General features: G+C 35.0%; 2 protein-coding genes across 10 annotated transcripts; one reads left to right on the top strand and one right to left on the bottom strand.

The window, feature by feature from the left end:
• Positions 1-1,099: 1,099 nt before the first annotated feature.
• LOC121173674 (protein MAIN-LIKE 1-like) lies at positions 1,100-1,800 on the bottom strand. Its single transcript, XM_041010339.1, has 2 exons — positions 1,636-1,800; positions 1,100-1,534 (listed from the first exon to the last, which is right to left on the bottom strand). The coding sequence occupies exons 1-2, from the start codon at positions 1,798-1,800 to the stop codon at positions 1,100-1,102; spliced, it is 600 nt and encodes a 199-aa protein (XP_040866273.1).
• Positions 1,801-9,267: 7,467 nt separating this feature from the next.
• Positions 9,268-21,266, top strand: LOC100797525 (uncharacterized). 9 transcript variants are annotated; one of them, XM_006599083.4, is made up of 15 exons: positions 9,666-9,739; positions 10,296-10,369; positions 11,183-11,292; positions 12,305-12,367; positions 12,496-12,653; positions 13,227-13,331; positions 13,423-13,553; positions 13,673-14,240; positions 15,491-15,556; positions 15,708-15,784; positions 16,069-16,344; positions 17,568-17,892; positions 17,979-18,125; positions 18,950-19,486; positions 20,808-21,266. In XM_006599083.4, exons 3-15 carry the CDS (start codon positions 11,226-11,228, stop codon positions 20,994-20,996), a joined length of 2,709 nt encoding a protein of 902 aa, XP_006599146.1. In that variant the 5' UTR covers positions 9,666-9,739; positions 10,296-10,369; positions 11,183-11,225; the 3' UTR covers positions 20,997-21,266. The 9 variants fall into 9 exon arrangements, with proteins under 9 accessions (XP_040866357.1, XP_003547769.1, XP_006599145.1 ...); XM_006599081.4 differs by having other exon boundaries at positions 9,667-9,739; positions 12,464-12,653; XM_041010423.1 differs by lacking the exon at positions 10,296-10,369 and having other exon boundaries at positions 9,268-9,739; positions 12,464-12,653; positions 18,950-19,503.
• Positions 21,267-27,156: the final 5,890 nt, after the last annotated feature.

Genomic DNA, 27,156 nt, shown 5'->3' with positions numbered 1-27,156 from the left:
ACCTCACATACACATTGCGGTCTTATGTGACACCCCTAGCAATCCTGGCGCATTTAGATCCTGCTCCAACACCTCCATGATCGCATGACAAGCCTCCTATTAAATAGAAAACAAACGAATTATACAAATTAGTATTAAAATAATTGAAGCAAATGACATACATCTAACCAAATAGTAACACTTACCACTGCATGTCTGGGCTCGTCCGCATCAGGATCCGCATGTGTCGATGCCGATGTTGCCTCAGGAGGGATATGACTGGGCTGCGTCGCATATGCATCTCGAGGAGGATCCGTCTGTGGCATAGTCATGAATGGATGCGATATGACAAAGAACCAATCTATGTAGTCAGGCGCACACTGACCTGGCACAACACATAGATCACCTGCTGTCGCTAGATGGTCTGAGTAGTGCGTCCATGTATCGTCCACGTCATCATATGACACCCATGAATGGACAGGGTGTGCAGGAATGCACTGGACATAGCCGAACTGGCGTATAACCCTCTCCGGCCTGTATCTGACAACAATAGGCCCCCAACGGAGCTGTCCCGAGAAGCACAAAATCAAATGAAAGTTCTGCACAGGTCGGTGCTCCGCATATGGCATCCAGCAGACATCTGGGATTCTCAGACGATCCAGGCACTGCCTGTACGTCGCTGTAGATACCTTCTTCACAGTCTTCTTTGTTGCAATCCACCGACATGCGCGTGGTGACACCTCGTCGTAGTCTAAATCAGCATTGCACTTTACAACTGATGAAAAGTGCTCGTAAATCCAACACTACAGGGTTTACATGAAAATCATACAAGTTAATTAAATATACACTCATTAAAACATTGTTGTAGTTAAATTATGAAATACATGTTAATTACCTGTAACAATGTGATGTAACCAGCAAGCTATCGGCTGGTGCTGAGACTGGCATCATTAAGCTGATCGTACATATGGACGAGGCCAACAGCTCCTCATGCATACCGCCCAGCAAGAGTGAGGTCACGTAGGGCCTGTATGTGTGCGACATGAACATGGGTTGTACTCTTATTAGCAAAAAGAGTGCAACCCAAAAGATGTAGAAGATAAGCACGAGCGGCAACTGTCTAGTGTTGCGTCTGACATCTGCGCTGGTATACATCTCGCAGCCACTGCAGGCGTACGTATGGTCCACCACATTGACCTGTCTCGGCCATGACCACCTCTGCTGAGACCATTAGTAACTCAACCAATAGTAGCACCGCCTCGTCGGTGCGCAGAGGCTGGAAGTCATGGAATGCGCTGATGATAGGCAGATGGAGAAGAGACACGACGTCGTCCAGCGTGATCGAAACCTCCCCCACAGGAAGATGGAAACTAGAAATCACCCGGTGCCACCTCTCGACAAAGGAGGATATAAGTCCCCAATCACCGGTGTCTATTGAACACGCAATCAAAGGACATAATCTTATCCCAGCAACCATGTCCTCAATTGCAGGAACAGGCCTGCCCAAGTTATGCACCTTCCTCCCATGGGAGCATAACTTCAACTTAGGACGTTTCTGAATTGAAGTATAAAGGAACACACAATTTGTTCAAATAACGTCAATCAGTAACCAAAAACTAAAAAAAAAAAGTTAACTAATATTAATATTATAAATACCTTTCCAGACCATACGTTGCCCGCAACATGGTCAACATATTTTGTAAGCACTGATGGGTCCCTGGGTCCACCAGGAAATCCCTCAGGCTCGTCCCCGTCAGTCTTTGCACTGGTATCCCGTGCGTCAGTCTCTGCACTGATTTTCTGTGCGGCAACATCTACCATGGGTTCATCCCAGCTACAGCAGCCTCTTCCTCTGGTACCGCAGGCGAGTCCGCAGGTACCACAAGCACATCATCGTCAAGAATGACTGGTACCCGTCGCTTGCATGCCGATGCGGTCGGCCTTTAGCACTGGGGAGCACCGTCAGTATCATCACCATCCCCTTCTCTCCCCAGACCTCTGGCACCAACCCTACCTAACGCACGACCTAATCCTCTAGTCTTAACCATGATATGCAAATGTGTGATCGACTTTAAGTTATGCAAGACAATTTACTAATGTTGCATGATGGGTTCTATGATGACCCATGCATATCATGTATTCTTATCGAAATTTTTTATTCAAATATCATGTATTCAGGGTTCTAATTTTTGTTAGCATCATTTTGGGATTTGGTGGATAACATGTATTCTAACTACTATTTTAATTGACCAACTTTGGGTATATATTCTAACTATTGTTTCTAATTGTTTGCAAGTTGAGGTCAATCATTTGCATGAAGTGTGTTTGCTTTATTATTTCCTAACTATTGCTCAAGTATGTGATTTATCTCTGTAGTTGCATATTGATGTTTGTAATGCAATCCTACCTCGCAAGTGCATTGGATAGAAGACTCCAAGTAAATTGGGCCAGAGATCCAAGGGAAGGCCCTAGGATTCTCATGAGCCTTAGGGTAGATTTTGAGCCCATGGGTTAAGTATGAGCCGTCTTATATTTGTAAATATTAGAATAGGTTTTTCCTTCGTTTGGGCCTTGTATTTTGGCCATTCTAGTAGTATAGGGTTTTAGCCTTGTATTTCGAGGCATTTTGAGTAGTCTTTGTAGTAGAGATTTTTTTTTTGTATTTTCATGTATTTTGTCATGGGGGTGAGCTTAGCTATTATAGGGGGTGTGTAGCTAAGCTCTAGCTTCTCATCTCAAGGAGGTGAACTTAGCTATTAGAGAGGTATGTGTAGCTAAGCTCTAGCTTATTTAGGAATCTTGTTAAGGAAGCTTCTCAAGGTGGTGAGCTTAGTTATGAGACGGGTGTGTGTAGCTAAGCTCTAGTTTCTCAAGGAAGTTTTCTCAAAGAAGCTTCTCAAGGAAGTTTTCTCAAGAAAGCTTCTCAAGGAAGCTACCTAGTCTATAAATAGAAGTATGTGTAACACTTGTTGTAACTTTGATGAATGAGAGTCTTGTGAGACATACTTCAAAGTTCCACTTCTCTCCCTCTTTTATTCCTTCAATTTCGTGTTCCCCCCTCTCTCTTTCTCTCCCTCTTTCTTTTCTTCATTGAAGCATCCTCTCCAAGCTTCTTATCCAAGGCTCATCTTGGTGGTGAAACTCCTTCTTCCATGGCTTATTCCCTAGTGGATGGCGCCTCCTCTCACCTCTTCTCATTTGTCTTCCGCTGCATCTCCATGGTGGAAAATCACCATTAAAGGACCTCATTGAAGCTCAAAGATCCAGCCTCCATAGAAGCCCCACAAGCAAGCTTCCATCAAGTGGTAATCAGAGCACAAGAGCTTCAAGTAGGTGCTCCTTAAACCTCCATTAATTGTTTGCTTTACCTTTTCTTCTATTGTTGTTTCTTCATTTTTCTCCATGTATCTCCTCACATGTCTTGTGCTAAATGTTTTTAACATGATTCTTTAGAGTTTCCACCGATTAAACTTGCTATAGAAGCTAGATTTGATTTTCTATGGTTCAAATTTCTTGTTCTTGTTCTTGAACCATAAATTATGTTGAGTTTAGGTTCCTTTGAGTTTTGTCTTGTTATTTTTTGTGTCTGAAACCTAAACCATAAAATTCTTACAAAATATTAAAGTAGAAGAAAACATCAAAAATCTAGAGTGACTTGTTCACCTATTGTAGTTTTGTCATAGAAGTCATGTCTAGTCATGAAACTTGTCACATAAGATTTCTTATGTTGTGCTGAATTTTATTTTCTTGTTTCTTTGTCTAACTCATTTGTTCATGAGTGTATGAAATTCTTTTAGCCTATTATTTGATTTGAGTCAAATCTTTCATGTTAATTAGTCCTTAACATGTTCATGCAAAATTCTTAGAGAGTCTTTGATTGTGAACCTTTTCTTGAACTTTTAGGTTTCCTTATGATTGTGTCTATTGTGAATTTGAGTTTTGGTGATTGAATTGCTGGCTGAAATGTTGATCCTAAGTAAATATTGAACTCCTAAAACTGTGGTAAACAATCCTAGTGAGTTCAACATACATAGGAAGGTTGAAAGTAAACCCAAGGCAATCAATATACCATGCTTAAAAAAAATCGCTGGTGCTGGCAGCTTGGACATACAAACTTGTAAATATTACTGAGAATTGGTTACTTCGAATTTGGATCTGAAATTTTTAATGAATTTTCTAGACATCTGGAAAAAAGTTATACAAAAAGAACCAAGTGATTTGGATAAAAGGAAAAAATACTAAAAATCACACAAGTTGGCAGAAAAATCAGTATCCAGGAAAAAAAAGTGAAAGGGAAGTGTGCTTGTTCTTTTGGCTCAAAATTTATTCTATAATTGGTGCCTATGTTATACCAATCTTAGTTCCGAAATTTCAATTGAAAATTACTGTGAAAACAAGTGCCAAAGCTAGAGGTTTGTTGAGTCTTTTTTTTTATAGTTTTTTTACTCTACTCTAGAGTCATTCTAAGTTTCTCTTTGAGCCCTAGCTTGCTTCTATGTCATTTTCATTGCTTTAATTGTTGAGTAATCCTTGAAAAATTTTCTTGTTAAAACTCCATTGGTTTAGCTTTCATTTCATTTTTTTTGGTCTTTGGTTATTGCTTGTCTCTTTGTTTCCTTGTTTGTGGGTTGCCATATAGGGAATTGGAAGGAGGATTGATGCCATCCCTTGAAGAATTTGAGTCAAGAAGAAAGAGGCCAACCACCTTAAGAGCTATTGGACTAAGAAGCACTCCAAATTGAGTGAATCACCAAAGAGAGAACAACCACCAAAATTGAGGACCGTTTTGTAATTTTGTAATTTGCAATTTACTTACCTTCATTGCTTTCAAGTTTTGTAACAAAAAGGCCTTTCATTGGAAGTGTGTTGAGAGCCTCCAATAGGTTACCAAACTTCCATTTGTGTGTAATAATTTTAGGCAATTTTTCCTTAGGATAGTGAGTGTTTTGTTGGGAACCTTGAATGTAGTCATCCAAACACTCTTAGGATTCGCCTAGTTTACATTTCTTGCTTACTTTCATAGCTTATTTCCTTTACCTTCCTTGTCAAACCGCCTAGATAGCTTTCCTTTTACCAATTAGTTTTTTTCCCTTATCTTTCACACCTCTTTTAGTGTTTATTTTGGCTAGTTTCAACCATAGTTTCTTTTACCTTTTGTTTTCAAACCTCCAACAAGAAAGAACCACAACTTAGGAACCAACATGAGTCATCATTCATCTAGTGTTAATGGCGAGGGTACTAGTCATAAAGACCCTTTATCTAGAATCTTAGATGAGTTGAGTTCCCTCAAGTTATGGAAAGAAAAACAAGAGAGAAAAGAAAAAGGAAAAAAAAGAGTGGAAGAAATAAGTCAAGATGAAAGAAAGAAAATAAGAGAGCAAGAAAGAAGAAAAATAATGAAAGAAATGAAAAGAGAAAAATATGCCTCCTATAGTAGTCATAACTCTTGCAAGAGCCTAAGTGAAGAACTTCGTGACTATTATGAAGGAAGGCATAGGTCACATCTTAGACCTCACTCCCATAGAAGAGAAAAGGAAAGAAAGCCTCAAGAGGCTAACATTAACCTCACATACTTCCATGGGAAGAACAATGTAGAGGCTAACTTAGTTTGGGAAATAAGGGTAGAGCAACAACTTAAAAAGAAGTCTACATCAAAATCTTATGGGTCTCACTCTTACCCAAAGAAAGACCAAGGTCGAGGCATCTTAGGGGTGACACTTTCTAAGCCCAAAGATGATAAGGGGAAGACAACAGAAAAGCAAGTCCCTAAGGTTAGTATGCAAGAGAAAACTAGCTCTATAAAGTGCTTTAAATGTCTTGGAAGAGGATACATTACTTCTCAATGCCCCACCACAAAAACCATGATTATGAGGGGCCAAGACATTTATAGTAGCCAAGATAAGGCTACTACTTCACCTTCCTTTAGTGAAAGTGAAAAAGCAAAAGGGGAAGAATCTAGTGAAGAAATGTACCCCAAGAAGAAGGACAACAATTAGTGGTTAAAGAGAAGTGTAAGGAGGTAAGTGTCTCCTCCAAGAGGTTAGCTAAGAAGGAAACTCATTTTACAATAAATACAAACATTAAAGAAACTTTCTCTCTTAGACAACCTCCACATTTTCTCTTTTGTAAAAAGACACTTGCTAGCATTGCGACACCTCTTGGGCTTGAGTTTATTCCTCAAGTAAAGAAGTTGTTGGATGAGGGTTTGGTTCGCAAGAGCTTAAATCCTTGTGCTTTGTTGGTGCCCAAAATAGGTATTATTAGGCACCAAGTCCCTAAAATAGGTGGTATGATGAATGTTTTGAGCGGTGCAACCCTCTTTTATAAAATCACTCGTGCACCTAACATCTTCATGGTGTGTGTACATAAGGACCCATTATGTAGGTTTCTTCTTATTTTTAGTTTCAATACAAACTTAGGTACTCATATGGGACACCTTAGGTTTGTCATACTTTTTGGTAGGAATAATCAATATGAAAATACAGAAAAAGATATGATTTATTGCATTACTTTTCTTAATTTTTCAAATAGTGATCAAGGGGTTCCCATGAACCCTAAAAGAATAAAGGTCATTCTTGAGTGGCCCACTCCACCAAGTATAAGAAAAATTTGGGGCTTCCATGACTTAACAAAATTTTACAAAAGGTTTGTCCCATATTTTTCTATACTTGTGGCACCATTCATTGAGTTGGTGAGAAACCATGTTCCTTCATGGGAAGATGCCCAGGAAATGGGTTTTCAGACCTTACCTTACTTCAACATACCAAACACCACTAATACATATGTTTTTGTTCTTTTTACAGGTGTTGAGGGAAGGAGCCCAGAGTATGAAGAACCTCAAGATTTGAGGTCAAATCCTTTCCAAGGTGGAGGGAATGATGCAATCCTACCTCGCAAGGGCATTGGATAGAAGACTCCAAGTAAATTGGGCCAGAGATCCAAGGGAGGACCCTAGGGTTCTCATGAGCCTTAGGGTAGATTTTGAGCCCATGGGTTAAGTATGAGCCCTCTTATCTTTGTAAATATTAGAATAGGTTTTTCCTTCGTTTGGGCCTTGTATTTTGGCCATTCTAGTAGTATAGGGTTTTAGCCTTGTATTTTGAGGCATTTTGAGTAGTCTTTGTAGTAGGGATTTTTTTTTGTATTTTCATGTATTTTGTCATGGGGATGAGCTTAGCATAGGGGGTGTGTAGCTAAGCTCTAGCTTATTTAGGAATCTTCTTAAGGAAGCTTCTCAAGGTGGTGAACTTAGTTATGAGAGGGGTGTGTGTAGCTAAGCTCTAGTTTCTCAAGGAAGTTTTCTCAAAGAAGCTTCTCAAGGAAGTTTTCTCAAGAAAGCTTCTCAAGGGAGCTACCTAGTCTATAAATAGAAGTATGTGTAACACTTGTTGTAACTTTGATGAATGAGAGTCTTGTGAGACATACTTCAAGGTTCCACTTCTCTCCCTCTTTTATTCCTTCAATTTCGTGCTCCCCCCTATCTCTTTCTCTCCCTCTTTCTTTTCCTCCATTGAAGCATCCTCTCCAAGCTTCTTATCCAAGGCTCATCTTGGTGGTGAAGCTCCTTCTTCCATGGCTTATTCCCTAGTGGATGGCGCCTCCTCTCACCTTTTCTCCTTTGTCTTCCGCTGCATCTCCATGGTGGAAAATCACCATTAGAGGACCTCATTGAAGCTCAAAAATCCAGCCTCCATAGAAGCCCCACAAGCAAGCTTCCATCAGTTTGTTTGAGTATAATTTAGTAATTTGACTCACCCTCAGTTCTAATTCTGCTAGAGCATTAGACATAGAAGGGACAGTTTGTGCTTGGATATTTCATTTTTTTTGGTTATTTTGAAAAATATCTATTTGGATTTTGGATTATGACATTCATGGCTTGATATCTTCTTTTCTTTTTCAATTCACCAAGACAACGAAAAGCAGCAGTTCTTTTTATCCTTCCTAGAATATTCTGACCATATACTTTTCTTTTTCAATTCATCCGAGTCTTACGAAGATTTTCTTAGTAGTTGGGAGGTATTATTGTAGGTGGAGTATTATTTCAGTGATTTAAACTTACCACCATCATTTTATGGTTAATGATCTAGTATACAACAATTTCAGGAAGTTTACTGCTTTGAGGCATATGACAAGCACCATCACAAATTCTTGTCTAAATTTAAGGATTCTAATCCTTTTTAGACACATTAGAAGCTACAACCTAATAGATTGTGTTCATATTTTCAATTGCATATTCACTACCATACAGGATATAAATAACCATTATATAATATCATAAACAACCATTATACAATATCATACTTCAAGCAAAAGCTTCAAAAGTAACCATTAAAAACCATTTTTCATTAATTATAACCTAATTTAAACTTTTAAAAATGTAAAATGCTTCACGCGGATCAAGTTGATCCGCATGCTTCCCGCGGATCAACTTGATCCACAGGAGCATGCGAATCAACCTTTTCTTCTTGCGGATCAACGTGATCCACAAGTTCAACACAACATAAACACAACCTACAGATCATCTATCCTATTTGCGGATCACCTAGGTCCTAACTTGTCTCTATTGCGAATGACCTAAATACTTAAGCAATCACCAATGGAAGCAATAACAAACAAGAAAAGGGACAATAGACCTTACCTTGATGAAGAATAGAAGAGCAACACCTCGCGGAAGAAAGGAAGAAGAAGTGCACTCGAAGGAGGGAGAAGCAGCAGCTTGCGCAGAAGAAGAACAACCACCTCGCGTTGGAGAAGCAAAGGGGCTCGCGGAAGAATGAGGAAGGAGGAAGAAAGGGCTGTCGGCGGAAGAAAGAAGGAGAAGAGGCACGCGGAAGAAAGAAGGAGAAGAAGAAAGGCTCGCGAAAAAGGAAGAAGAAAGAAGGAGAAGAAGCTGGCGGAAAAGGAAGAAGAAAGGGTCGTTGGGTGCACTGCTTTTTTTTTTAAAATAATAAGGGCATTTGTGACTTTTCACAATAAGTGCTGAGTGCACCAGCAATAACGCTGGTGCACCTAGCAACGCCCATCCACTAATCCACTGTTGAAAATGAGCCAAGTCAAGCCAAACTTTACTAGACTTGAGCTCGAGCCAAGTCAAGCCAAACTTTACTAGACTTGAGCTCGACTTGAGTTGAATACATAAGGCTTGAGCTTGGCTCATTATCTGTCATAAACTTTTTTTATAGGCTCGGCTCGGCTTACATAAAAACCTAGCATGGCCTACGAACCTATCTAAAAACTTGCTTAAAGACGTCTTTGACCAATTAAATCTCAATGAGATTAGTGATTAGACCGATTTTAGAACTAAGACACAAAGTCCTCGGTTTCTTAACCGTAGGGATATTCCCTCACTTATCCATCTTTCTTTTCTTCCTCACCAAATAATCAAATCTAACAAAGTGCTCGATTTTTCATTCCTATAATTCCCTCCCACACCACACCCGGTTGTCTCTTCTCTTCACTGATCAGGGAGTGTTGCAGAGCAGTTTAGTTAGGGCTATTTGTTATGGAGTTCATACAGAGCCGCGTGGAGCCGTGGGTAAGGGACCAGCGGACGCGGCTGCTGGGGCTGAAGGAGAAGGTGTTGTGGGGCCCACTCCAGTGGCGGATGAAGTGGCCGTGGGCGTCGCACCGCGAGCATAAGAAGCGGATCCAAGAAGAGTACCAGCGCTTCCGGAGCCTCTGCCGCGCCCTCAAGGCGGAATCCGTCTCCGATTTGCAGGACCTTCTCTGCTGCATGGTCCTCTCCGAGTGCGTCTACAAGGTGGTCCTCTTTTTCGTTTTTTAATCGGCAAAAAAAAATATTTTACTAATGAAAAAAAGGAAGGAACCTCGCTTCAACGACAATATAGTAATTTGCTGTTCTGGAGGTGGAAATGAAATTGAAAATACTGAGAAATGGGAAATGTTGGTGTGAATTTGGGTGTAAAGGGTTGTTATTTTATTAGCTTGTGATTTAAGAGACACGTGGGAAATTGGGAATTGGTTGCGGCTATGTTTTTGAAAAGAAATATAAAAAATTGGTTTGTGGCTGCAATTCCGACTGCAGCTTCAAGGTTTTTGGGTGTTCGCGGCCACAATTGTGACTGTGATCACATCAGCAATGACAAAGTTTTTGGGCGTTTGTGACTGCATCAGTTGTATTTGTCTGCAATTTCCTGTGATGTCAAGAAACGCAGTTTCAATATTGGGTGTTAAAAGAATAGAAAATCAGTGCGCTTGGTCTGATTAAAATTGCATTTGAAGGGCCTTTCGATTAAACTTTGAAAAATAGCGATATTAAGAATGTGTAAAAAGTGACTTCTTTTAGTTTCATACAGGTATCTTTTGCAAGGTAGGCAATTCTCTGGTTGGGAGAAACACTTTTAAGAGAAGAAAATAAGAAGAAAAAAATGTAAGAAGCTTCTTCATAAGCTAAAATTAGCTTATGCATAAGCTAATTTGTAGAAGTTCTCTCATGTAGTTTCTTTAAACAAGTTAATTTAAGCTTATAGAGAAGCTCATTTCATTTTTTTTTCTTCTTATTTTCTTCTCCTAAAAGTGCTTCTGAAAATGTTTTACCCTAACAGAACCGAATAGGACTTGATCATTTTACCTCAACATCTTTTACATTAACATAGCTTGGGCCAAGGGTGAATTGTTATTAGAACTCTGTTTAATTATGTTTTATAGTGACTGCATATTAAATTAAAACTTTTTATATGTACATTTTAATGTAAAGTAGAAACTTGTGTTTGTTTGGTTATAATTATAAAAGACATAGTAAATGCTAAATGAATTCTTAAATTAATCAGAAATCTGTTTTTTCTTTTTTAATTTTTTTCCAAAAGCTTAAACGAATTCGATGAATCTTTTAGAGGTTTAGTGTTTTTTCATGACAAAATGCTGAAATGAACAGGCTCTGAACCTTTTGCTATATAAAATGATTTCTGTTTATTTCTTTTGAGGGTCATGGAGCTTTATTATGTTGTAGTGTTTACTATAGTTAAATGTTATTTGCATAGTGGCTCTAGAAAATATAATGGTATTCTGTCATATTTGAATTATCTGCATGGTATATACCCCTTAGAGACTCAGACAAGTGCTTATAACAGCTTTGTAACATCAATAAGATTTTATGAGGACTATGCTTGCTTGAATGTTTGTGAGTTAGTCATTATCAACTTGTTACTCATTGTCTGTCATTTGTGACTTTCCTATATCATAGAGACCTGCTGCTGAGATGATTCGTGCTGTAAATAAATTTAAGGATGATTTTGGTGGACAAGTTGTTGCTTTGGAGCGGGTGCAACCTTCGTCAGATCATGTTCCTCATAGGTTTTCATTCATTCTTTATACAATTAATCATTCTTCTGATCTTATATTAATTGCATAATTACAAGTATGCCATTATATATTTTGATATTGGGAGGCTTTTGTCCTTTATCAATGTTCTCATTCTTGCCAGAGTATATTTTGATTGTATTTTGGAGGGGGTGAGGTAAAACAATAGGCTATTTGGATTTTTTTTTATATATTAATTGGTAGTGATCTTTATTGTTAATATTTTTTTTTAATGTAGTTGTTTTAGTTTGTTATGTTTAGTGTTTTTGACAATCTAGCATGTGATTTTCTTGACAGCTCGAATTTCTCAGAAGAAATATTTAAATATTTGCAATTACCTTATTGGTAACCATATATATTGGATTTTATCTCTATGTAAAATTGTCCATTCAAGTGTTTTATCTATGTTTCTTCTTAGACTCTAAAAGATTATGTAGTGTAGGGTTCAAATTTTATGAACTGTCTTGCTTAGGGTTCTTTTTATCATACTTATGCAGTGGATGAAATAGAGGAGGGATTTGGCTGTTATTTGTAACAGAAAGATATTGCTCATGATTAAGGGAAAAAACCAACAAGACAATATTAACTCAATTTAGCCGGAATGAGAATGTTGCATTGGATGAATGGACATACTAGACCACAAGATATGATTGGGAATGAATGCATTAGAGAATAAGTTGGAGCTGCATCTATTGTAGAAAAGATTGTAGAAGATCATCTTATGTGCTTTGGTAGGCATATGTGGAGAAGATCTACACAAGCCCAATAGAACAGATGGAGAGTAGCAATCCCTAGTGGTAAAGGTAGACTGGGAACAACTACTATGAAAATCATTAAGAAAGATTTCAAGGTCAACAGTTTGTCCATACTCCATAGATATGATCTATGATATAACATTATGGCATTGTTTGATCCATGTAGTTGTCCCCAACTAGTGGGAAAAACTTGGTGGTTGTTGCTGTTGTTGTGTGATACTCATACTTATTAGATTATTATGTTGATGTAGGTATTTGTTGGCAGAGGCAGGAGACACTTTATTTGCCTCCTTTATTGGAACAAAGCAGTACAAGTGAGTTTTTTCGTATGATCCTTTGTGTAAGCCTTTAAAATCATTGCAACTTAAAGAATCTTTATTTCTTTTTATTTTTTATTTTTTTGCCGAAAGGGATGTAATTGCTGATGCAAACATACTTCAAGGTGCCATCTTTCATGATGATGCTTTCGAGGAATCTGACAAGCATGATGCGACTGAATCTGACGAGGATGAAAACCAAAACGGAAAAGATTATATGTGGAATCCTCTACAATCAAAGCCTAAAAAACTGAAGAGAAAATACAAACCTGCAGCTCATAGGGTAAATAAGTGTGTTATCCAGTATAATATTTTTGCAATTAAATTAATTTGTAGACTCTTGTACTATTTGGAAATTTTTATATAGGGCTGATAGTTTAAAAATTATAATTGGGTTTCAATAGTGGCATAAAGTTTTTTAATATATTCCTTGAATCCCGTCTAATTATTACTTTTATATTCTTCTTCTTCTTCTTCTTCTTCTTCTTATTATTATTATTATTATTATTATTATTATTTTGAAACTATAGGTACCTGATAACAAAATTGTAGGGACTTAATTTGAAAATTTTGAAAATGTTAAGGAATCTATAGATTAATTTAACTGTTTTGTAAAATTCGTATAGATTGTTGCTTAAATACATGGTAAATTTATAATAGGTTAATTTCCATGGATGTCTTATCTTTTTTGCTTTTTAATTTTTCAACTGTTAAACTTTTTATATTCTTGGTATCTCAATCAAGAATAAAATTGCAACCTTAGTTCTTGATATTTTGTTATTGATCAATATTATTTGTGTAAATATTATGTCTTTTGATTCCAATAATTTCCTTCAAAATTCATATTACTTCTCAGGGTTTCATGGCTCGTGCTAAAGGAATACCTGCTTTAGAATTATATAGGCTTGCTCAGAAGAAGAAACGCAAGCTTGTTCTATGTGGCCATTCACTTGGTGGAGCAGTGAGTTTGATTCATCCATTTGGATTTCTGAACATTGCTTTATATGTGTCTGAACAATTTACATATAATAAGTTGCTCATATTTTACACAGGTAGCCGCATTAGCTACTCTTGCCATTCTTAGACTAATTGCTGCTTCATCTTCATCAAAGGAAAATGAAAATGTCTCTATCAAATGTATTACATTTTCTCAGCCTCCTGTTGGAAATGCTGCTTTGAAGGAGTAGGTTTTCCCTGTTTTTTTTTCCTCATTTAATTTTTGGTTAACTGCTTATCCTTTTCCAAAACTGCAAAACAAGGATATTAGTTAGTTATTTTTTGTTTTTTGCTTTTTTTTTCCAGCTATGTTAATAGAAAAGGTTGGCAGCATTATTTCAAGAGTTACTGCATTCCGGAAGATTTGGTTCCACGTATTTTATCTCCTGCTTATTTTCACCATTATAATGCTCAGACTCAGCCCGGGCCTTCTGAAAATGAAACTGACGGCTCAATATTGAGAAAACATGAGCAAGGGGTAGGGAAGCCGGAAGAGAAGGATGTAGAGCAGTTGGTTTTGGGGGTAGGTCCTGTGCAGAGATCGTTCTGGAGACTCTCAAGGCTAGTTCCTTTGGAAGGTCTACGAAGACAATTAAGTAAATGCAGAGAAAGACTGGTCAATTTTATTGAAACAAATTCATTGCCTGATTCTCTTGCTAATACTTTGATTGAGGAGGAAGTAGTTGCACCACAGTCACTTGAAATACAAGAGGGTTCTGATGGCATATCACTCAAGCCTTTACCTGATACTGATAAACATTCATTTGAGGTTCCAACTAATGGGAAAACAGATACAAAGAACAATGCTATGACCGGAGATGAAAGAAAGTGGGCCAGAGTGCCTTATTTACCTTCATATGTGCCATTTGGACAGGTAGATATTATGCACTGATGATTTGTTTCAGTTTTCTTTTGCAGTCACCGTAGATTCTATAGTTTTTCACTTACTGTTTCCTGGTGTATTGCTTTTACATGTTGTTATTGTGCTTGTACAGAAAAGGTTGATTGATTTGTCCTATAAGATGATAACAACTGGATTAGAAACTAGAATGAAATGAGATTTTATTGGTCAAATCCTTTATTGCCAATCTGAACCAGTATGATAGCAGAACGGACAAGAGCAAAATCTACAAGAATGATTTGGAAATTTGAGAGCCTGGTCTATCCCTCCCAAAACTAACTCTCACCACCTAACTCACTCCTCCTTTCAATCCTTTTTTATAAACAACTAACTTATTTATCTGTCAAACTATCTCAACTTAACTAAGTTCCTCAACTAACAGACCTGTCAATACTCCTCCCCCCTCCCAAACATTCACCTGGTTCTCAAGGTGAATAGCTTGTGACTGGTTAACAATATTATCAAAGGCAGAATATGGTCGAAGGCCAAAATTCCGCTATATAACACGCCTTTGCAGCCTATAGTCATGGAGGCCATGGCATCACCATTTAACAACATTGCTGCTTAATTGAAGTTAGTTCCATTGATGTTCAATTGATTGGAGCATGATGGCAAAGTCAATTCCACCCTACTGTACAAGAATAGCTTCCAATCCTCCTACTGGGTCAAACACTAACATGAATGCTCCTGTACTCCTTTAATGCTCCTTTTGAGTGTTTTCTATGGTATTTTTGGCCATGAAACAAAGCATCAGAGGCTCTGTAATTACACTAAGATCACATGGCTCCCTTGCAAACTGCACTACTCCACATGGTTGCAGCTGATAATTATCAAGAATCCTTCACCTTATTGTGCTTTTGTGGTGGGTTGATGGTACTACCCAAAACCTTCATTATTGCCTATGGTTTAGTCCTTGGCTTTCCTCTTGTGGTTTACCCCTTTTTACAGTGGTTTGTAGGTTTAGTATTTAAGGGAAAAAACCTAATGGTTAAGGCATTGGATTCTATAATCAATATCAACCAGGATTTGTATTTTATGTATTTGACAATGCAAAATCATTTTTTAATGTATAGGATCAATAGAAAAGGAGTAAAATGATCTCATATATCTTTTATTTTTCCTCAATTAATGTGCATTTTTTTTATCAATTTTTATATGCTCTTTATGCTATGTTTTCTTTTAATTAATTTTGAACTCATCTAAACTTATTTCATGCAAGACAGCTTTATTTATTGGGAAATTCCTCTGTAGAGTCTCTATCAGGTGCAGAGTACTCAAAGATGACATCGGTATGAGCTTTTCTTCATTGCTTATCAATATTTGATATAATTCCACGATCCCTTTTTAGGCTGAGGATTTACCTTCCAATTTTATATTTATGAATACAGTAGTGTAAGTTCTCTCATTTTGTTTGCTTTCTTTTGGCAAAGACATTTTCAGGTCAGATCAGTGATTGCTGAATTGAGGGAAAGATTTCAATCACATTCAATGAAATCATATCGATCTCGATTTCAGAGGTAATCATGTTATATTAATAGAAGTTGCACTTATATAGTTTCCAAAATTATTACACACTTAAAATGATCGTATGCTTACGTTATCCCAAGATTGTATCATGTCCAAACTGATTTGTCTTGTCTACTGTATATATTTTCTAGGATATGTCCTCTATTTGCTTATTGAATTCCAACCTAGTGGGCTAATTATTGGTTGATGAGGCTTTTGATAAAGCCTTTTCTACATCATTAATTGGTGTTTCAAATAGTCATAATACTTTTTCTTTCTCCCTTTTTGGTTGCAGAATCTATGACTTGTATTTGAGTGATGATTCCTCATCTTTCTCACGGATTGAGCAACAGTTTCCTCATCTGAAGCAATGGCTTGGCTTTACAGCTGCTGGCACTGTGGAGCTTGGTCATATAGTTGAGTCCCCTGTTATTCGAACTGCAACTTCAATTGTTCCTTTGGGATGGAATGATGGACTAGGAGCGAAAAATGGAGAACCTCTGAAAGTTGATATTACTGGTTTTGGGTTGCATCTATGTACACTTGTTCATGCTCAAGTGAATGGTAACTGGTATTGTCATTATCCCATATAGCATCGTCATTAATTGGTTTAGTTTTCTTTTGATAATGTTTCTCATGACTAATTGAATCTGTTTAGCATTGTGGGGTGGAAATGGGGCTGGCCCAAGGCAGAGCAAGAATCAGTAGTTATAATGGTCAGAAATATGAATTGTTAAAGCACCAGAAAATATCAAGGTTTTTAGGATTTCACTAAGTGATCTGTGCGAGAAACAAAGGAATACATTAGCTGCCATTCATTCATGGATTCTAATTTCTAAACATAAACAGGGCCTGCCATCCTGTACAACATCTATACTATCATAAAGAGGATATTTCCCTGTTTCTTATCTAAGGTTTTCTGATTTAAAATAAGCCCTGTACTTTTAATTGAAATGAGTGAAGAAGATTATCACTGGCAGACCACTCATCCCTTCTTGCTTAAGGTGCTTTGTTATAAGTTTCATACCTGGCTCCAAAGAGGTTTTCATGCTTTGGACCCATAAATGCAGTCTCATCTAGTGGTCTCTTGCTGTCGTAATTAGCTTGTTATACCATGTAAAGAGAGTAGGAGATAATCATACTTAATGGGATTAACTATATAGCATAGTATCCCAGGCCGGGCCCATGGACTAAGATACTCGTTTTCAATGTAATGTGTTTTAACAAAACCTTGAATGATTAAGGCATTAAACATATTTGAAATTGCTAAAAATCAATAACCATTACAAATCGTGGGGATTGGATTTCAATGGTTGGGAGGATGTTCCATTCCCCTCCATCCTATTCCTCTGCATGAACATATTTTATCAAAATTTTCCAACATCATCCCTCTCCAGTCCATTGTTTCAAGTACAGCTTTTGTTGCATATAACTAAAACAGATTATGGATGCTTGAGTATTGGTGGTCTCCGAAGCTATCAATTTGCTAGTTTTATTAGAGTAGTTTTGCTGACATCTGTCTTCAGTTGAACAATGCAGTTCCTGAATAAGCTTATGTAGGGTGTTTATTTCTCCCGTTGATCTGGAAAAGAGAATCTGATTTAATATTTATAACCTAGGTTCCATGATTAGCGATGTAGGATGGAACAAAATTAACATCTATGCATTGCAGTCCAACTTAGTAATTGAAATATATAAACACCACCTCTTTCACTTTTTTTTTTCTCAGTGCATAGTTTAGCTGCAAAATAACTTGTGCCCAGAGGTGTGATGATTGTTTAATGTTTTCTTTAGGTGCTCAACTACAGTTGAATCATTTCCTTCTCCACCAAACTATTCTTCAAATCAAGGAATCCAGCCTGAGTTACAGAAGTTGAGAATATTAGTTGGTCCTCCTCTAAGAAGTCCACCAAAGCATCAAACTGTGTTAGACTCGTTGATGCCTGCTTTTACTTCTGTTGACTCTGAGACTGCAAGTAGTTCAGCACCTGTTGACAAGGATAAATTCATCCGTCCAGAAAGTTTAAATAACTTTGTAATATTTTGCACCAGTGATTTTACAACTGTTTCCAAAGAAGTTCATGTGAGAACACGTAGAATACGATTAGTTGGGCTAGAGGTATAGTCAATTTTTTCTCTGGGATAAGTGTATTCAACTCTTTTTATTATCCATCTACTGACCTACATGAGTTGTTTAATGTGCAGGGAGCTGGTAAGACTACTCTTTTAAAGGCTGTCTTGCATAAATGCAAACCAAATACTGCCACCAATGAGGATGCAGTTTCAGAGGTTGTGCGAGAAGTTATTGCTGATGGTTTGTGCTATTGTGACTCCAATGGAATAAATATGCAGGTTTTCCCATTTTTGGCTATTGTCATTTGTCAGATTGTTATTATTATTCATTGAAAAAGCAAAGCACGTTCTTGCTGAAGTATTTCCTGCTTTATGGGTCAAAAACCTAATGTTAACCAGTTGAATGCAATGTTGTTAAATGGCCTCACCATGGCCACCATGACGGAATGACATTGCAGATTTTTGCCAACTGTCATAGGTAATTTGTGAAGGGGAGGCCTGCTATGGTGGTGCCATAGGCTGCAATAACGTGTTTATATGGCCGAATTTTTGCAATCCACCATTGATAACACTGGTTGAATGTCTGTTGCTTGTACTGGTTTCATTCTAAATTTGCTTTCTAACCATATGTTGTTGATGGTTTGATGTTTGGTCATAATTAATCAATTCTACTAATTTGTTATTACCATATTCTGTGCCCTTTTACAGATGCCAAAGTGTTGAAACACTAATAAAACATTTTTTTGTTTGTTTTCAGGAGGTAATGATATTGTCAATCTATTGTGTGCATTATATGTTTCAATGAATTGTGATTAACATTTTAGTCAACACAGTCGATAATCGATATGATAACAAAACTCGCTTTTAATGGTGTTCTTAAGGCATAAATACTTGAGCTGGATATAGATTCTTATCACTTGAATTCTGTAGAAAAATATTCTTATAACCAGGTGATGCCAAATATTGTAGTGAAGCAAATATTTCAGGTGCATATTTATGATTGTTTTTAAGAGCTTGGCCATGAGCACATGTAGCTTTCTGTTTTCTGTTCTTGTTAGGTTGCAAATAAACAGTACATTTTTTAAAAAAAAATTGTTTTACAGGAGCTAAATGTGGAAACCTCCCGCTTCAGGGATGAACTATGGCTTGGAATCCGAGATCTAAGTCGGAAGACAGATTTGATTGTTTTCGTTCATAACTTGTCCCATAGCATACCTCGATGTAGTAATTCAAATGATACTCAACAAAGGCCAGTCTTGTCACTTTTTTTGGATGAAGCTAAATCTCTTGGAATTCCTTGGGTTCTTGCAATCACAAACAAATTTGCAGTTAGTGCACACCATCAAAAGGCAGCAATTGATGCTGCTTTGAAAGCATACCAAGCATCTCCTAGCGCAGCTGAAGTTATAAATTCTTGTCCATATGTTATGCCCGGATTTGTTGGGGCTTCTCTTTCCTTGGATGCAACCAATACAGATTCTAATAGAAGGGTGGACGCTGAAAAGCTTATATTTGCTCCTATTAACTTTATTAGGAAGCCTTTCCTGAAAAAGGAGATTGTTTTTCCAGTTGAAGGAGTAAATTCTCTTTGTCAGCAAATCCACCGTATACTCCGCAGTCGTGAGGAGTCTTCCTTTCAGGTGGGGAAATGTTCATGGTATCAAATCTTTCTTGTGTTTGTTTGAATAATTCTAATAGTACATAATTTTGTTTTGTGTATATTTCACTTAAACTGCGATTATGGCTTTTAGAAATTCTAGTAACATATTGTCAAACACACTCTTCACTATTAATTAAAATTTATTTTGGTTCCCACTCAAGTCTCACTTGTGATTCCCTATAAATTTCAACCAATGATAAAAGAGAGTATTGAAAATAATGTGTTAGAGAATATGTTTCTAGCACTTATAATGAATTTGGTCTTCATTCATGAGCCTCCACCTAATTGCTTAAACTTTTTTAGAGTAGTTGGTAACCGACATGGTTTAAAAGCCTTGATGACCAAGCAATCAATTTTTGATACCGTCCCCATTCTTCAAAATTAAGCTGAATTTGATCACAAGATAGAGTATGAAAACATAAGCTTGATCTTTGATCTTTCAGCTAAAAGCTTCAACTTATTGGAGACTCAATCATCAATTCTTGCAAATAAAGTATGACTAGGAAAGCTTTTGAAAAATTAGCTTATAAGAGAAACTCGTGAGAGTTTATGTGAGTTTAAAGAGTTTACTTGAGTTTATCCAGAAAAGAGTCTGACGGCGAGTAAACTCATTTTATTTACCTAGAATTACAAACTATAAGAGTTTATTAGTTAACTCAAGAGTTTGACAACTTTTGTTATGGTGCTCTTCCTGGTGGTTTAAGGGTATGTGGTTCCTCTTTCCAGTGAAGTTCTTCCACTAAACAATGTGTGTGTGAATCTTATAATGATGCAGTTCTTTAGATACTTAAATGCATCGAAGCAGCTCAGGAATGAGGATTAGTCAAGATAAAAGATGGAAATCTTTGGTTAAGGAGAAGCTTAGTTATTAAGCTCCCCCTCATTTAGACGTTCTACATCAAGGGATTATGTTCTATTCAGAGGAAACCTGATATTTAAGGATTTCATCACAAATAATGAATTTGGTCTTTAAAAAATTCAGGTGTTATAAAAAAAACCTTATTTCTAAATGGTTTTATTTAAAATTTGAATTTGACTGCTCAATGTTTTGATTTTTGCATCTAATCCAACCTAGATGATAATACTTCGTTGTTGACATTGCTAAACCGGCAAAGCTGTTAGAAGTTTAAATATTTATGCTCAAGATTCCCTGTTTCAAGTGAAACTTTGTTAACCATGTCAATTGATATTTTGTTGATGCACAATTTCAGTCCATTATATTTTTTCTTTGCACATTCAACTTTTTTTGTCTAACAATGCACACTAACAAATTTGATTTCTTTTTAATGCTTTCATCACAGGAATTTGCAAGAGATAGGCTTCTAATGGAGTTGGCACGAGAACAAGCAATGTCGATCGAGGCAAGTAGAGATGCTCAAGCTAAGGCAAATTCATTGAATTCTGCTGCTGTGGGGGCATCTGTTGGTGCTGGTCTTGGCCTTGTCCTGGCAATTGTAATGGGTGCAGCATCTGCCCTGAGGAAGCCCTAAGGACCAAATTTTCCTTATAATTGACCCGGTGCTTGCTCAACAGAAGTTAATATTGTGTCTGCCCGGTGTTCAAATAATTTTTGTTATTATTAGGATTTCATTCTTTCCCTAGATAATATAGATAGATAGAAGAAATTTGTATGAAGGCAAGTTTTAATTTATTTGTCACACTGGCAACATTTTTTCACTCATTTATTTATTATTTTAAGTTCTTGAGTTTTGAGTTTGTTGTATTGTCAGGGTTGGTAAAAATGCAATTAGATTGGAACAGGGATGAATTCAAATGAAAATGTGTTTGATTGAGCTCAATGCATTCATGTATATATCAAAGAATCCAATGTTATGTGACAGGGTGTGTTTATCCCGACTTACTTAAACTAGGTCCGTAGCACTGCATTTCAACAACTAATAACCAATGGGACCAAATTTAGAGTTGTTCAATAAGTTATTCATCGTTTTACTCTTTTAATTAGCATCACACGGCTCTAGTTGGTATTTGTGTTTGTATTAAAATAGTTGTTAAATGTAGATAAAAAGGCAAGATAAGAAAACAGATGAAGTAATTATGCGAATAATTTAAAACACGAAAAATATTAGATTCAATATGAGAAAAAAAACCCATTAGATTCAATATATGCCAAAGAAAAAAAAATTAAAGCAAACAATAATAATAGTGCTAGCAAGTAGTAACACACGGTCTAACATATTCTTTTCAATATATTTTATTATTAATTGAAATTTATTAAAAAATATATAATTAGTAGAGTATTATACTAATATATAACCCACTTTTGTGGGGTACGACTCATCCATTTAATGGTCTCACTCTGTTTAGGTCCAGATTTTTTCTTTTTGCATTTTTTTGTGTTCCCATTTTGCCGCAACGTATTTTGTGTATGAATGGTGCCTTTGTTTTGTAGTCAATTATATATATGATTAGCTGATGTTTCGATAATTTTTTGTTTGGTTGTGTTCACTCCATATAGGACATTGTACCATTAATCTATTTTTTCATGTTAAAAAATGGAGCTGCTAAAATCCATGTAATGTACCATTGTGGTTAGGTGGTCTCTTAATAAGCAATTTTGCTCGTGTATTAAATTTACAGTTCCAATGTACGTACGTATCATGGTATGATTAAAATAATTTCAACAAAGACTCTCTCGTAAGTGGTAACATCCTCTTAAAAATCTACCTTAAGAAAAGAGGATGAAGAAAAAGAAACACCCCCTTAAAAATTAAAAGTAAAAAAATAAATGTAAACTTGTACGGCTTGGGCTGATTGAACAAACCAATTAGGCTTTCAAAACTTGATCTTGAATTATTGAAAATATTTGGAGGCAACTATTATTGATACCACTTTGCTTGCTAATGGCACCTCCTAGATGTTACAAAAACACATTATATTACTATTATACCTTATGCTTTCCTTCTCCTCTCCTCTCCCCAACCTCATCCCCTTTCAAGCTGTTGCATTGCCTGATATCTCGCTGAAGAAGTTGTTTGTGGGAGGTAAGTTCATAGGACTTGCATTCATTTCATTTTTTTTTTTTCCGTTTGTGCAAGCTTAAATGGAAACATATTTCCACTAAAGTGAGATCTCACAAAGATGCATTTCCATTTCTGTTATTGATCAATAACCAAAAACAAAAATACGATTTCATTTTGTTGTTTTTATAATCAAAATGAAAATGTATTTCTGTTGTGGTTCATGATAAATAAACAAAATGAAAATGAATTTTTGTTTTAGAGCTAAAAGTAATACAACAATCATGCCTCTGTTTGTGACTAGAAAGAATGACTATGTGGTTGATATTACTAAGGAATAATTGTATTAATATTATTTAACAAAAACTCATTGATATCGAACTTATTAATTTTATATTCAACACTATCATGGTATGGATCATGTTGGTTTGTATCCTGTTGTATATTTCATAGGGGCTTAGATTTTCAATAGAAAATGAAAATGCATATTCATTTTGTAGTAAGGTGTATCCTCCCAAAACAAAATAAAAATGTGTTTTTGTTTTACATTATTATATTATACAAAACAGAAGTGTATTTCCATTTTATCGTCCTTGGAACACACATCCCAATATAAAATGGAAACATATTTTCGTTTTATATAATATAAAACAAAAATTCATTTTTCTAAGGGGTATTTTTTGTCAAAACAAAAAATCTAATACAAGGAGTGTCGATAACATGATGGTGCCAATAACAAAAGCCTATTTGAAATGTGTATTTAAATTAATATTAACCACATATTTTACATTAACATTTATGTATACCGTAAAAAACAAATATATTTTTACCCCTTAGATTTTGGAATATTTTTGGCTTTGATTCCTATACAAGCAAATATTACAAGAAGGAGGATTGAATTATGATTTTAGCTTAATTTATAAACCTTTTTCTTAAACCAACAAAGTTTTTCGCCTAAGAAGAAAACTTTATAAAAAACGGATAACAAATTTTATAACAAGAATACTCAAACGATGAGAAAACAAGTTTGTAAAACACACAAGATGTTCTCAAACGACTAAAAAATAATTCAGACCCATGGCCAATTAAAAGCAAAGACAAATGAAGAATTAACAGACATAAAGTTATATGGGTTTGTCTCTACATGTGAGATTACATCCGATTCTTGGTAAAAAAATAATATCCACTAACTTTTTACAAGTTACAAGTATTATATCATGTCCACTTCTAACTCTTACAAATCAAGCTCTACCCCAAGCTTGACCAACATCCAGTATTATTTGTTTTATCAAGTCACTACTAGCCCTAAAAAAATTAGAAAATATTTGTGTTTGAAGTTTGCTCAGAGACTAAATCTAGGATTGTCTTACAGATGGATATACAAATTAACACTTAGTCTTTTTTCTCTCAAAATGTTCAAGATGTTTTAAGAGTTTTTTTTTCTAACTTTTCAAGAGTATGTAGAGAGCTTGTTGAAGAATAAGAGATATAATTTTTTGCGCAAGATCAACTACTTCAATCTTCAAAGCTTCTTTTATATAGGCTTCATCTTCAAGTATTTGTTGTCTCAAAATAGAAAAATCTTCACTTAATTTTCATTTGATAAAAGGTCATTGGGTGAATTTAATGCGTGTCCTTTCCTTATGTAGAGAGTCTTCTCTTCAACGCTTGTGTGTAAGAAAACTATAGCAGGTAGTGACATCTTTGTGTTAGAGCAGGTCCTAAACTCTTATTTTGATAGTGAAAGTGACATTCTCAGATCTTGACTTCATTTATTCTTCATAGAATTCAACAAATCCTAGAAAAATGTTTCTACAAATAGAATCTTAGACACAGAGTGAATAAATGAAGTTTTAATTGTCATCCCACATGTTGTATTAGATCATGACTTTATTTGCCTATCGTTTGAAAATATGAGACACAAATGTTGTAAGGCACATTCTGATAAAACATGCAGACACAACATATCATATGCATAACACACACTTTTTACCTTTGTCTTTATTTATATTTAATCAAAATAGTTAAGGGTCCTTATTCATCTTTAAGACATAAATGTCCTTTTTATTCAACAATCCCTCGATTACAAATTTGTTCTTTTTGGTCTCTTAAATTCATGAGATGTTATTTTTAGTCCCTTATCTTCAATTTGGGGGACTAAAAATAATATTTTACTAATTTAAGGGACTAAAAAGGATAAATTTTTAATTGAGGAATCAAAACTAAAAATGTCACAAATTTAAGGAACTAAATACATATTTAAGTTGTAAAAAAATTAACCAATGCAGGTTGATACAAGTATTCAAATCTTTGTAACTGCCATGGACTAATTGAGTAGCTCCAATTGAGTGAAATTACTTGCGGTTTAGGCCTATGTAACAGCCTTGGTATGCGCCTTATCTAGCAATATTGGGGTAGCTCCCCCATTCTATCACTTTTTCCTATTAAAAAAAAAAATAATAATGATGTGAGAAATGAAGTCTTAATATAAAAATATTACTTGAATTTATAAGATTGGTTTAGTGGTTAAAGAGAGGAGAGAAGGAAGAGCTCGTGGATACAAATTCTTCCCATAAACAAAAAAATTAACAAAATTAACATCTAACACTGGCCTTTGAAAAAATAGAAAAATACTACTCTAATATGATTTTTTTGCATAACTACTCTGATATGTCTAGGTATGGACAAAATAATATTAAGATTCAAATGATTTATTTCTAGTAAATATAGGTAGTTTTTATTTTAATCTTTAATTTTTTTTTATTAATTTTGGTTTTCATAAATTTATTCATTTTAAAATAGTTTATATATTATCATTTAGTGATAAGATAACATACATTTCGATATATTATGTCAATCATCTCTTTGAAATGAGATGTAATGGGTTATGTCTAGATACATCTCATGTTATTAGTAGATATGATGATGAGAATTGCAACCAAACGGTAGTAAATAAGAATATTTTAAAAACTTTTTACATTTATAAATACTAAAATAAACAAATTTTTAAAGGAATTAAATACCAAAATTTATCATATTTGCACCAGGAAAGTAGGAAACAAAATAATAGTAATAATAACTTAATTTTTATTTATTGTTAATGTAAATATTTTTATACATTAAATTAATAAAAAATCATCTCATGTATGATTTTATGTTTTTAACTAATAAGAAATTTATCTTATATATAATTTCTAAAATAATTATCACATGGTCTTGAGTTCAAATGCTAAGTTACTGTTGTTGTATATAATCAGCTTTTTTGGTTTAAGCAAAAGCCCATAATACAATATATACAGGATAAAAATTCATTTTGGTCAATGAAAGTGTGTGGGGACTCATAAATTGATTTTTAGAAGATAAAAAAAAATTGAATTTAGTTGACCTAACTCTGTTAACATTAAGGATACTTAGGTGATATCTCCGGTGATAATGTGATAATTGATGGTTGTCACATATATGATGTGACAACCTTTAAACTTAATTACTAATTGATATTTTGGTCACTGAATTTTGTTAATCACTCGTTGATATTTTGATCCTTTAATTTAATAAAGTATTATCATTTTAATTCATAAAAGTACTTTTGATTTTTTAATTAAGTCTCATGGTGCATATAAATTATAGCATATAAGATAATAACCTGATTTTGGTAAAAGATCTTATTTGAAAACCTTATAGAATCTTGTTATCAATGTCTTAGATTTAACTACTAACATTACTCACAAATTATTTTCATATTTATAGTATAATTTAATAGAAGAATTAGTAAGAGGAAGATGAAAAATATGAGGAATAAAGAATGAAAGTGAGAGAATATGATAATGTTTATACTAATAATTTACATGCAACATGATATTTAATTAAAAATTTAAAAATGCTTTCAAGGATCAAAATTATAATACGTGGTTAAGTTCAATGACCAAAATAATATTAAGTGTTCAAGTTTAAGACCAAAATGACAAGTTGTCAAGTTTAGAAATTAAATTAAAAAATTAATTTTTAGACACATATCAATCATGTGGATAAAGAATTTGTTAAAGTTGAGTTGACAACATAACCAAAATAAGTATTTATCCAAAAATATATATAATATTAATAAAAATGATTATTATAAAAGTAAATAAACTGGGAGATGTTTGTAGAAAAACAATACATTAATTGTAATTAAATAATAATAAATTAAATTTTAAAACGCCCTTTCTTTCCTACGCTTATCATGGGAAACAATGTCTCAAAAAGTTAAAACTTAAATACAACCTATGATTGGATCCGTGGTATTGGTATTGGCATTGGCATGCATGGATAGAGAGTGCTACGTATGCTATTGCTAAACCCAAACCTGACTGTATGTGTCTGTGACCAAGAAGGAGATAGCCTCAGCCTGTGATTTCTCGCCGTCACCTACACACGTACACCAATTCCTCCTTTTATTCCTCACTTCTGTATCAATTTTCGCTTCTCACTCAAATCATGAATTTATTTCCCTAATTTCCCAAAGATAATCTATATTCTGAATCTCGGATCACATAATTATTTGCCAAATCCATTTGTGTCAATTGAAACCTTGCATGCAGAAATGGGGGTTTAGTTTTGAATGTTGAGTTTTAATTTCATTGTTCCTATTTTGTCTATGTTTTAGTTTCATTGCCTTCTTGGATATTAAGTTCTA

Source organism: Glycine max, chromosome 16 (assembly GCF_000004515.6).
Source record: "Glycine max cultivar Williams 82 chromosome 16, Glycine_max_v4.0, whole genome shotgun sequence".
Taxonomy (NCBI): Eukaryota; Viridiplantae; Streptophyta; class Magnoliopsida; order Fabales; family Fabaceae; genus Glycine; species Glycine max.
Note: the sequence above shows the minus strand (reverse complement) of the source record. Positions and strands in the feature narration are given on the sequence as shown.